At 46.6% G+C, this 13425-nt stretch overlaps 1 protein-coding gene across 2 annotated transcripts in view; it reads right to left on the bottom strand.

Annotated features, from left to right (window-relative positions):
- The window catches only part of JKAMP (JNK1/MAPK8 associated membrane protein), a 30033-nt gene that overhangs the window by 2058 nt on the left and 14550 nt on the right, over positions 1-13425 (bottom strand). For both annotated transcript variants that reach the window (XM_030213943.1, XM_030213942.1), the window contains 2 exons: positions 7221-7427; positions 859-1040 (listed from right to left, as the gene is read on the bottom strand). In XM_030213943.1, coding sequence (XP_030069803.1) covers positions 859-1040; positions 7221-7427 — 389 coding nt within the window. The remainder of the gene's footprint in view (positions 1-858; positions 1041-7220; positions 7428-13425) is intronic.

The raw sequence follows: 13425 nt of genomic DNA, 5'->3' as shown, positions 1-13425 counted from the left end.
ATACTGGGAGCAATTCTGAAAGTGGATGAGGAGGTTAAAGATCTATGGGTGGCAAGCTTTTTCAAAGGAAAACTGCATGTGTTTTTCTTTGGAAATTCAGGCTGACAGGGGCCATCGGTCCAAAGATACCAGAAGACTTTGCTACTGCTTTTCCCACAGCTTAAAATAACGTGGATTTTGGCCATATTGAGAGGAAGTGCAGTTTTCAAGGTTTCATTAACAATTACATGTGATTGTTTAGGCTCATTTATAAGTAACTTATTAGAAAAGCACATTTGTTTTCTGAGCTTATTTCGTGTTGCAGCACTAGCATAATGCTGGTAGTTTCAAAACTTTCTGCCTAAAGGAGAAAATATGTTACTGAAATGTACTACAGAATTATAGAAAGGCCAAGATGGAAGAAAAACTGATGGAAGAGAAACCTATCCTATTGGGCCTTAAATGAGACATCCCAGACAGATGTTAGTCTAAATTTCAATGATAGAAATTACACTACTTCCCTCAGTAACTTCCATTGCTTAATTATCCTTATAGTTAAAATGTGTTCCCTAATTGTTTAAGCATGTATCCTGCACAATAATGACTCCTAAAGGCTAGATCTAAAATGCAGAGATTCAGGGTTGTACTGCTGTAGGCTAGTGAAGGCAAATTTGTATCTGAGCTAGGAGCCTAAAAAGGAGAAGGGGGAGAAAAAAAAACACTACCAGGTTCAAAAAGAGGTAAAACAAATTATATATGTATTGAGAGAAGAAAAAAAACTGAACAAAGGAAAGAAAAGGAAGCCACTCAACTGAAATGACACCATCATCAGAAATGTTTCCTAATGGAACCCAACGTTCACAGTTTTTTCTAACTTACACAGCAGACCGCCTCCTACTGCCTGAAGCAACGTTAGAATGGGGAAGAAATAAAGTGCTGCATAGATGCTTTTAAATCGATCTGACTTTCCCAAGCCACAGGCAATCTTCTTCACCAGAAGCGGTCGAAGCAGCATCATTAATACCAAGCAAAATGCATAGTATATAAAGACAATGGTATACCTGTGGGAGAAAACATTAGCATGGGTTAACATAAGAACACGCTTGACTGTTCCTCTCTAAACTTAGCCAACTGTGATTTTATTTCCCAATTCACTGGAAAAGACATTCTAGGACAATGAAGTATCACAAGGAAATAATTCTTCACAGAAGGGCAGCTGGGCATGCAACAAGACACTCAATAGAGGTGGTAGAGAAAAAATGGGGATCGAATTCAAAGAAGCATAGAATACACACAGACAATTCTTAGTTGGAGGAAGTAATGATGATGCTGGAGATAAAGTGGCTTTTGCAACAGTAACAATAAAAGTGGGCCTTGATCACCCTTCATTTATTCCTACTAAAGTATATTCAAGACTCTGCACAGCTAAGCCTTACACATCAGCTCCTCCCCTCTTGTGATGGTCCACAGAAGTGGCATATAAGCTGGCTTTCCTTTACATGTGACAAGAAAAAGGCTATTGAGACCAGTAGCAGCAGCCTAGGTTAAAACTGGGGAAGCCTGGGCTCAAAGTCACTTAACTCTCTGTCGCCTTGGGGACAAACTTAGATTGTAAGCCCTCCGAGGACAAAGAAATACCGAGCCTTGAGCTACTACTGAAAAGGTGAATAAATAAAAAGTCATTTTGTAGGAAAGAGGGTTTATGTTCTTTTGTCATTGCCTCATCTTGTTCAAGTAGGACCAGAAATCCCCATTGTGGTTTTGCACAGAAGACACAACAAATTAGTCTTATTCGTTAAATAGGAGATAGTGGTCTAGCCTTTTCCTAGCTGTGATGATATTAAACAGAAAAATACTCTGACCCCTGCAACTCTGGGCATAAAATAGCTGAGAAAGTACTCAGTTAAGTTTTGATTTGGATGTAAACTGCAAAAGTGATAGTTATTCCTTCATTTTCATCTCCATTTATGGCAGAAGTATCTCAACATAATCAACATGGCTTTCCCGACTCTTCTCTCTTTTGTCCTAACATATTTTGATAGTTATTTTAAACATTTAAGAGAATAAAGAATTTGCATGTCTTTGTATTATGGTGTCCTTGGTTTTTAAATAACCTGCTTCCTTGAGTTCATGCTTCAATCTGCCTGTACTGACTTTCAGAGGAGAACACTCTTATTTACTTACATTTAGCGAGCAAAGAATAGCACAGTAGGAAGAGTGATCAACAACTCCAAATAATCATTTCTTCTTAGAAATTAAATATAAATCAGAATTTAAAAAAGAGAGAGTCTTAATTATTTAACTGCCAGATAAAATATGTATAGGGCTTGAAAAAATTTTTTTTTTTTATTCATAAGCCACAAAAGGAAGAACTGTACAACAGTTTCAAAGGAATATATAACAAACAACTGTGGTCAAATAACCAGAAGTCTGTCCAAATCTATAAATATTTTTCATTTTATAAGTTTATCCTCCCCATGCCATCTAACACTCCACCTAAATTCCTGTAAAAATAGCTTATTTTGGACAACCTGCGATCTACTGTATTATGGACTGTTGGTGTCATCTACATGGATAAGCAAAATAAGTTTGTGATTTTTTGCATCTTTGTAAGTTTTTCTATTATGTTGTTTTGAAAAAAAGGCTTGCTGATATCATATAGTGCTGTGATAGCCATAAACGTTGGTTGCTATCAGTTGTGACAAGGAACACTTTATTCTGAGCACTACTATCATGTAAACATTTTTGTATAATATTATTGATTTTTTGCATAATATTGGTTTTTATAATTAGAAAATTATATCAATTATCCCCCTTTGATTACAGTATTTATTAAATAAGCTGGACAACTAATAATCAAGATGAAGATAATCTTCTTAATAAAGATGAAACCCACTTTAAAAAAAAAAAAAAAAAGACCATAATCTGTCTGCAGAACAAATAAGATTGCTGGACCCAGCTGGCACAGAAAAATCTACTACCTTATCCAGATTTGGTGGATCAAACGGCTGCTACCTTTTGCGGAGCACAACAAGGAGATACCAGCAATGCATCAAGCAAGGGATGCAAGAATTCCAGAGCATATCCTTTCCTGATCACTTCCAGGAAGTTATCTGGGCCCCCCTTCGCAAAAACAGATGAAGCATCCACCCATCTGGGACCACCAAAGAGTGGGACCCCAAACCTTCAATGAGCAGAATGAGAAGCACCGGAGGTCCCCTGTCCTCTATCACGGACACCCCTCTTGCCCCCTCAAAAGGACCGATACCTGGACCAAAATCTGCCTCTGAGCACCACTGGCTCTGCATCTATCTTTGAGCCTTCCAAAATCATCCCTGGGCATAAGACTGACAAGAAGCCAAATGAGATCTATTCACTGAGAGCCTAAGAACCTTCGACTCCCCTAGCTCCTTGACCAACTTCTCCAGGTCCTCACCAAATAAAATATGCCCTCTATATGGGAGCTTACTAAGAAGACAGGTCTTAGAGGCTACATCTGCAGCTCAGCTCCTGAGCCAGAGAAAAATCGACTCTCTGCCACCACCACTCTTTGTGGACACATGAAGCAAATCAGAGAATGTTTTCCAAAAAAGCCACCCCCATCTCAAGATGTGTCAGATATCTGCAGAGACGGGAATATCGGGGTCAGGCAACCACCCCACCAATCTAATATACGCTCAGGCCACATAGCTGCCACAGACAGCTGCCTGCAAAGCTAAGGAGGAAACCTCAAAGGACTGTTTCAGAAGAGCATCCATGCGATGATCCATGATCCCGAGGGTCCTTAAGGGCTGTACCACCCTCCACAGGGAACCTGCCGTGACCAAGGAGTCCACATTGGGAAGGTGGAATCTCTCCTGCTGTGATGCAGGAAGCATAAGTGCACCGTGGCCTGACTGATCTGCAGACCCGAGTCAGGCACCTGCCACTCGACCTCCACCAGCTCAGTGACATCCGGGTGCAGAAAAAATGTCCTAGTCAGCTTCCTGTTGCCTTAAAGAAGGGAATTACCTTTCCGGGCCACCTGCAAAGGCTGATCTTCCGACTGAGTTAGAGCCTCCTGGACTCGGGCAATTAGGTACAACAGCTCCTGGCGCATAAAAATGTGAACCACCAAACGGGTCTACACTAGGAGACCCAACTGCTTCCTCCTCTGCCACTTTCTTTTTCAGTCAGAACCCTGCTGGGCCTTATTTATGGGAGTTTTAAATAGGGACCTGATATGCTTACTTACTAAAGAGTTTATTTATTTATTCAGAATTTGTTATACCACTGCATCGTATATGCTTTAGTGCGCAATTAGCACACACAAATTTGGAAATGCCCATTTTAAAGCAGTGTTAGTGCCCAACATCGCTTAATAAAAGGATAAAAAGAATCACAAAGGAAAACAACAAAAAGAACCACAAGGAAAAACATGACCACCACAATAACTAACAAGGACGGAAGGGAGGAATGAACAACCCAATATTCAGAAAATGCTGAGCTCCTAAATTTGTGCCCTCTTGTCAGCCAAACTTAGGAGCATAACTTCTCAGCTGAAAATTCATTTTAATTTAGGAGCTTAATAGTTATGCTTATAAATTTAAGCCTGCCATTCATTAAAGACAGACCTGTTCAGAAGAGCATACCCCACTGACCCAACATAAAAATACCTGGACACTTGCGACACAATGTAACCAAAGACCGTAACGGACATTACCTGACTCTTCTTCCCCCTTTCCATCCTTAAGTTCCCCCAATTGTACCTACCATACATGTACCTCATTCTACCACAATATCATTTTTCATTCATACTATGTATTTGTTCAGACCGGAATCGGCTAACGCCGTTAACGGTTATATGTAAGCCACATTGAGCCTGTAAAAAGGTGGGAAAATATGGGATACAAATGTAACAAATAATAATTTACCTAGATTTATGATCCTAATTTGTGAACCTAGTGCTGAAAATCAGAGCCAAGCTCAAAACATTTTTCCCATACTCTAAATCCATCTCCGTTATCACCCACTTTTCATGCTCCTAAATTTAAGAGTCTAGTGAAATTTAAAATAAAGATTTATGCACTCAGCTCTAGTAAAATTTCAGAGGCCAATTTATAAGCATAACTCTCAAAGGGGCCCTTTCACTAAGCTGAGTTGGGCACGAATACACACCTAAAACAGCTTAAAATGGCAAACCTGTGGTAATTGCCAAATTTGTGTGTGCTAATTGTGCGCTAAAAATATTGGTAAATTTTTTTGAGGAAGCATGGGCATTCCTTTGCTAATCAATGCAGCTACATTACCACACAGTAACTGATTAGCATACAGATAGCCAGTGAACCCTTAAGACCTGCACAATGGAAGGTCTCATGTAGTTTTTTTGGGGGGTTTTTTTTCATGCACTAATGGCAACATTAACACATTGCCATTAATACTAAAAATACAATAAAAGCCATTTTTATGGCTGCAAAAAAAATGGCCTTAGCGCATGGGAAGAACCCATGTAAGGGTGCACTAAGGCCACCTTTTGCTGCAGCTTAGTAAAAGGACCCCAAAGTTAGGCGCATAAATCATTTGACTATCAGACCCACCAGGGCCGCCGAGAGCCTGAGCCGGGCCCACCGCCGCATCCACCCGAGACCGCCGCCATCTCCCCCAATCGCTACTCAGGCCGCCAGCGCTAAAGTCCCCAGACTCCACCCGCCCACCCCAGCCCCTCTCCATCCGCCACCGGGCCCCCTGCATTCAAATCAGCAGCGCCTCACCTCTGTGTGAAAGCACAGCAGCAGATCGTCTCCCTTCGGGCCTTCCCTCTCCGCATCCCACCCTCGCGGAAACAAGAAGTTACATCAAATGAGCGTGGGACACATGGAGGGAAGGCCCGAAGAGAGGCGATCTGCCGCTGCGCTTTCACACGAAGGTGAGGCGCTGCCGATTTGAATGCAGGGGGCCTGGTGGCGGACAGAGAGGGGCTGTCGACGGAGCCGAGGGCGGGCGGGTGAGACTGGGGACTGTGGTGCTGGGCTCCCCTTAGAGGCCCAGGGAATTTTGTCCCCCTTGCCCCCCCCTCTCGGCGGCCCTGAGGCCCACAACAGTTAAACAAGAGGGGGGGCTTCAGGCAATGAGGTAAAATATTCTGCTCAGTAGAATGATGCATCTGTTTATCTAAATGCCTTGAGAAAACAACCAGGTCTTTAGTGCTGACTTGAATTTCTGCTTTGAACTTTCAGCATGAAGGGACTTTGGCAGTGAATTCCATAATGTGAAGGTAATGCAAGAAAATATTGTGGAACAAGAAGTGTCCAACCAAATTCTGGTGAAAGATAGAATCACCAGGAAGTTGTTATTTGCTGATCTTAATGAGTAGCCCTTCCTGGATGTAATTATGAGTGGTCTTTCACCTTAAGTTAATAGTTTTATATTTTGACAGCAAAATGAGTATTACACTCGCATCCTTAGGCCACTACTACACCCTAATAATTTCTATATTACTTTGTAGTATAGACCATGAAATTTCAGATCCAACTAATTTGCACTCAAAACTTATTAAACTTGAGATATGTGCTTAGCGAGAGGCCAAGACAGAAAGTCAATCATTATTTTCCGGTGCACAAAAGAGAACCAGAAACTGCAATACAGATACAGATGGACCCTTTCCTACAGGTTAGTGCTATCAAGGTAGATGTATTTCTGTTTCCTTGTGCATAATTTATCCATGGCATCTACCATCTGGACAAGTATATCAGCATCGATGTGTCAATTTAGCGTACTTAACATGTGTACCCGAAAATGCTGAGTGAGTTTTCTCATCCATATTTATTTCTGCCTCCCTTCCCCTTTGTAAATCACCAGTGGGTAATCCCAAAATAAAGCTCCAGTACTCACAGGGTTGTCCAGGTCTTCCTCCATCCCTTTGCTCTGTCTTTCTTGTTCTTTCCCACCCATATCAGGAGGTAGGAAGAACTTCTGCTTTGCTGCTCCTGCCTCCTCCAACTGCCTTCTAGTTCTTAGCACTCTCCTGAATAATAAGTATGGGTAGCGGCAGGAAAAGCAGTGCTAAGGGAAAGTACGTTCCACAGGACAACTTTGCTGAAGCTGCAATATGGGTAACTGGGAAGTCACTCACTACAGTGTAAAATTGTGTGCTTTACTCAAAATCTCAACAATTAGAGTTACAAAGCTTCAAATATGTCAACCTCCCAGTCTCAGCCTAAGTTACAATTCAAAACATGTAGCATGCTACACCACATACTTACAGAGGATACACAGCTTCCTGGGTGCAGTGAAGAGTGGTAACATAGTCTGGACTTGGATTGTAAAGCATCGTGTACCAGTCCGAAAGCATCTCAACCCTGCAGGATTGGATATGCAGTACACCCATCGGATCACTTACAAGTAATGTAACAATTGCAGCTGCACTGCATTCAAACAAGGCTGTGGCATGCTGGAACAATGCACTGGAACTGTAAAGAAAGAACAGGAAAGAGGCTGTGTGAGAAAACATCATATAACATGCAAGCCTTCCAAAGGACGCCACTTTAATAAAAGACGTATTAATAAGAGCTTGCAAAATGTTTCTCTCTTTTAATTACATCTACAAGCTGATTTTGATAAGAGCGTCCAGGAAGGATTTAAGACATCCAGGTTGGAATGTGCAGTTTCCCAGATCTTTTATGAAAGGCTTGCTGAACTTAGAACATTTTCTGAAACTGGTATAAGGATGCCCCAAAATTCATGTGTAAGTGTTGGCATGTCAAATGAAAACAGCCATTTTGCTTCAGTCTTCACTGAGGAAGATTTCGGAGAGATACCGGTGCCAGAAATGGTATTTAAAGCTGATGCATCAGAGAAACTGAATGAAATCTCTATAAACCTGGAAGATGTAAGGTGAAATTAGATCTTACCTGCTAATTTTCTTTCCTCTAGACCCTCCAGACCGGTCAAGACGCTTGGGTTATGCACGCCTACCAGCAGAGGGAGACTGAGAACACAAAAACTGAACCTAGCATAAGCCAGCAGCCAACCCCCAAGCAGCCAGTAAATCCTTAACAAAGCAAAACGCAACCAATGAAAAAACCTAAACTATAACCCCGAAAGGTCAAAGAACCCTGTACTCAGAAACAATTCTTGGTAACGTGCTTCAAATAACCGAACGCCACAGCGTTGCGGTCCTTCTCTGAAACCCAGAGGAAAACAATGGAACTTCAGAAACCCAAAGCTCCTAATTTAGAGTCCTATCAGCAATAGCAACATAGAAATGTCCATATCAATCATCTCTCAAGCACACTAGGACAAAGCACCAGAAATATACACAGCGGGAGGGTTCTTGACCGGTCTGGAGGGTCTAGAGGAAAGAAAATTAGCAGGTAAGATCTAATTTCACCTTCCTCAGCGACCCTCCAGACCGGTCAAGACGCTTGGGCAGTACCAAAGCAGTAAACATCTAAGGGCGGGAACTTTGCACCCCAGAAGTCAACACTGCCTCCCCAAAACTGGCATCCTGCCTGGCCTGCACATCAATTCTATAATGCTTCACAAATGAATGCAGCGAGGACCAGACCGCCGCCCTGCAAATATCCTGCGGCGGCACTAAACCACTCTCTGCCCAGGAAGCAGCTACTCCCCTGGTCGAGTGCGCCTTTAGTAACTCTGGCACCCTACGTCCCTTGAGCAAATACGCAGAAGAAACTGCTTCTTTCAACCATCTGGAAATTGTTACCTTAGAAGCCGCAGCTCCCTTCTTAGGTCCTCCATACAACACAAACAATCTATCCGAAGACTGAAACTCTCGCGTCCTGACTAAATAAGACCGCAAAACTCGACGAACATCCAGCTTAGCCAAACGGCGCTGAGAAGAATCTCCGAGCCTATCTCCCAGAACCGGTAAAGAAATGTCCTGATTCACATGAAAGGAAGAGACCACCTTAGGCAAAAAAGACGGGACCGGCCTCAACGACACCTTCTCCTTAGAAAAGGTCAGAAAGGGCGCCCGACAAGACAACGCCTGCAACTCCGAAACTCGCCGAGCCGACGTAATAGCCACTAAGAACACTGTCTTCAAAGTCAAATCCTTCCAAGTACTTGTAACCAAAGGCTCAAAGGGCGGTCCCACCAAAACCTCCAAGACCAAGTTCAAATCCCACGGCGGAACCACCGGACGAAGAGGAGGACGGATCAACTTCACCGCTCGCAAAAACCGAACCACATCGGGAGCAGATGCCAAGGAAACCCCCCGGATCCTACCCCGGAAACAAGCCAAGGCCGCAATCTGCACCTTCAAAGAAGAAAGAGCTAGACCTCTGTCCACCCCATCCTGCAAAAACTCTAACACCTGCGGAAGAGACGAGTTCCAAGGCGAATAAGAACGATCCCTACACCAGTTCTCAAAAATCCGCCACACCCGCACATAAGCAAAGGACGTGGACTGTTTACGAGACTGCAACATAGTCTCAATTACTCTAGCTGAAAACCCTTTCTTCTTCAACCTGTCCCTTTCAAGAGCCAGGCCGTAAGCGAGAATGGAACCGGGTCGGGCATTACGATAGGACCCTGCAACAACACCACCGACCCGTCCAACCTCAGGGGACCCTTGATTGCCAACCGCACTAGATCGCCGAACCACGGACGACGTGGCCAATACGGAGCCACGAGTATCACCGTGCCGACGTATCGCTCTATTCTTTGAACTACGCGCCCCACTAGAGGCCAAGGAGGGAACACATACAACAGTTGCCGCGGTGGCCACGGAAGCACCAGCGCGTCGATCCCCTCGGACCGAGGGTCCCGCCTCCGACTGAAGAACCTGGGCACTTGAGCATTGCTGGCTGTTGCCATAAGATCTACCACCGGCAGTCCCCACTCCATCACCAGCCGATGAAACAGCGGACGATGCAGCGACCACTCTCCTGGATCCAGAGTGTGCCTGCTCAGAAAGTCCGCCTGGAGATTGTCCACTCCGGCCACATGACCTGCGGAGAGACTCTGCAGATGAAGCTCCGCCCACTGCATCAACTCTGCCGTCTCCTCGGCTACATCGCGACTCTTTGTGCCCCCCTGATGGTTTATGTAAGCTACCGCCGTGGCATTGTCGGACAGAACTCGAACTGCCTTCCCGGCGAGAAGATACTGCAGGGCCTGCAACGCCAACCGGACCGCCCGAGTCTCGAGCCGATTGATTGACCAAAGGGCCTCGTCCGGTGACCAGAGACCCTGTGCCACCTGCCCCAGACAATGTGCTCCCCAGCCTGCCAGACTGGCATCTGTGGTCACCACAATCCAATCCGGAGAATCCAAGGGCATCCCTCTCTCCAGATTCGGAGTATGAAGCCACCACCGCAGACTGGATCGCACCGCCTCCGGCAAGAATAGTCTGACCTCCAAACTCTGAGACTGCGGCGACCAACGATCCAACAGCGCTGACTGCAACTGCCTCATGTGAGCTCTGGCCCACGGCACCACCTCTATCGATGCCGCCATCAGCCCCAAAATCTGAAGATACCCGTGAGCTGACGGGGACCGCTTGGCAGAAAACTGACGGATCAGCCCCTGAATCTTGGCAATCCGAACGGGCGGCAGAAACACCAGGCCCCGCACCGTATCGAAACGAACCCCCAGATATTCTAGGGATTGGGACGGAACCAGATGACTCTTGACACTGTTCACCACCCAGCCGAGCGACTCCAAAACAGATACTACCTTCGCTGTTGCTTCCACACTCTCCTGATAGGATTTGGCTCGAATCAGCCAATCGTCGAGATATGGGTGAACCAATACTCCTTGCTGCCTCAAAGCCGCCGCCACTACCACCATAACCTTGGAAAAAGTACGCGGCGCCGTAGCCAGTCCGAACGGTAGAGCACAAAACTGAAAGTGATGTCCTAGAACCGCAAAGCGAAGAAACCGGTGATGCGCCTTCCGAATGGGAATATGCAGATAAGCTTCCGTCAGATCCAGAGAAGTGAGAAATTCTCCCGACTGAACCGCTACTATGACCGACCGCAACGTTTCCATGCGAAACGAGGGAACCTTCAACGCCCCGTTGACTCGTTTTAGATCTAAAATAGGCCGGAAGGAATCCTCCTTTTTGGGAACCACAAAATAAATCGAATAACAGCCGGTCCCTCTCTCTGAAACCGGCACCGGAACTACCGCCCCTAAATCTATCAACCGCCGGAGAGTCTGCCGAATTGCCCCGGCCTTGAGCCGAGAGCGGCAAGGGGAGGCTACAAAGAAATCTGGCAGAAACTCTTCGAACTCCAAGGCGTACCCGTCTCGCACCACTTCGAGGACCCACTGGTCTGTCGTGATATGGGCCCACCTCTGATAAAACTGACTCAACCGAGCACCTACTCGCACCAGAGGCTGGACCCGCAAACCTTCATTGGGAAGTACGATCGGAGGACAGAGCTCCCCCCGAGACCTCGCGTCCTCCTCGACGACCCCCACGAAAGGGCTGAGTACGCTGAAAATATCTGCCTCTAAACGGCGCACTAAACCTACCTGGCCTATAGCGCCGGGCATCCTTCAAACGAGCACGCCCTGACATGCCGCGACCCCCTCCTCTAGGTCGCAATTCCGGCAACCGCGGAATCTTAGCCTCCCCAAGACCACGCACCAATTTATCCAACTCTTCTCCAAAAAGCATGGACCCTTTAAAGGGAAGCGAACACAACTTGGATTTAGAAGCCGCATCCGCAGTCCATCCACGAAGCCACAGGGCCCGACGAGCTCCAACCACCAAAGCCATATTCTTCGCCGAAGCCCTCAACAAATCATAACTAGCATCTGCCAGAAAGGAAGATCCCATCTCCAACTTGGCTAACTCCTGCACCACGGCAGCCCTGTCTAGCGCGGGACCATCCAGAAGCTTTTCAGCCCAACGGAAACACGCCCGAGCCACCAGACCTCCACATAGAGCGGCTTGCAGAGACAAGGCCGAGAGATCAAAACTTCGCCGAACAAAAGACTCCAACTTCCTATCCTGAGGGTCTCTGAGGGCAGTCCCCCCATCAACCGGGATGGCAGTAGCTTTGGTGACTGCCGTCACCACCGCATCCACTGTAGGAGATTTAAAAGAATCCCTATCTTCTTGGGGAATAGGATAAAGTCTCGCCATCGCTTTAACCACCCGACAGGCTAAATCTGGAGAGGACCACTCCTGTAAGATCATATCCCTCAGATCCTGATTCATAGGGAAAGAACGAGAAGCCTTACGAATACCCTTAACCAAAGGGTCTATCTGCTTAACCTCCGCTACAACAGGCTCAGGAGCCTCAAACCTAAGCGTAGACATCACTTGATCAATGAGCTCCGGAAGCTCATCCCTAGGAAAAATCCTTACCACCGAGGAATCCTCCCCTGGGAAGGACCCCTCCTCTTCAGGATCCATGTCTAAAGGGAACTCATCACCCAATCCACTACCCTCATCTTCCGAGGGAGGGAAAGACAAAAAATCAGGGTCCTCCCCATAATCTAACCGTGGGCGCTTGACCCCCAAAGGAGCTGCCCCCTTCTGTACCTCCGGCTGAGAAGCACCTGCCTGCCAGGCCTGAAACATCGACCAGACAAACTCCGGTGGAAATCCCATGGCCCCCGAAGGCCCTGGAGAGCACCCAACATTCTGTCCCGGGCCCTCCACCACCTGCTGGGCCGGGATCGCCAGCGGAGCCGAATCCAAGATGGCGGCGGTTCCCGCCAAAATCGGGACCGCCGTCACCGCACCAGAACCTGATACAGACCCCGAGAGGCCCTTACTGCTGCCCGAAACCTCAGCAGCCAAAACCGGAGGGGAAGAGAGAGAGTGCTTAGGCTCACCGCAAAACTTGCACGAAGCTCCGGGCGTTTCAATCCCCCGACGCGCGCAGGAACGGCAACGAGCCGCTTTTCCCGCCGACATCGCTAAAATTTAAAGCGGTACACACACAAACCGCCAAAATCGCCCCAGCTCTACTCCCTTCCTCAAAACCACACTAAAACCCTTGCCAGCCCCCAAAAAGAGAAACAACAAAATTTTCTGATGCAGACCAGCACTGTCTGCTGCTTACTTTCCTTTTTTTTTTTTTTCTCTCACACACACAGCAAACAGCCCAGTTGCTATATACTGACAAGGGCTAAGGCTCTCAAGGTTCCTGTAGCACAGGAGCCGAGGCACCAGGCTGCCTTCACACAAGGTACAGCAGGGGCAAAACCCGGACACGGGTGTAAAACCCCTAGGGGAACAGGGAGCCCCACCGGACCCGCTTCCCCGAAGCACAAATTCTAAGTACAGGGTATAAAAATCAGACTCTCTAATCCTACCAGACCAGACTGACTGCTCAGGCTGCACATCTACCCTCTGCTGGAGACTGAGATTTACTGGCTGCTTGGGGGTTGGCTGCTGGCTTATGCTAGGTTCAGTTTTTGTGTTCTCAGTCTCCCTCTGCTGGTAGGCGTGCATAACCCAAGCGTCTTGACCGGTCTGGA

Source organism: Microcaecilia unicolor, chromosome 9 (genome assembly GCF_901765095.1).
Source record: "Microcaecilia unicolor chromosome 9, aMicUni1.1, whole genome shotgun sequence".
Lineage (NCBI taxonomy): Eukaryota > Metazoa > Chordata > Amphibia > Gymnophiona > Siphonopidae > Microcaecilia > Microcaecilia unicolor.
This window is presented reverse-complemented; position numbering and strand designations above follow the sequence as displayed.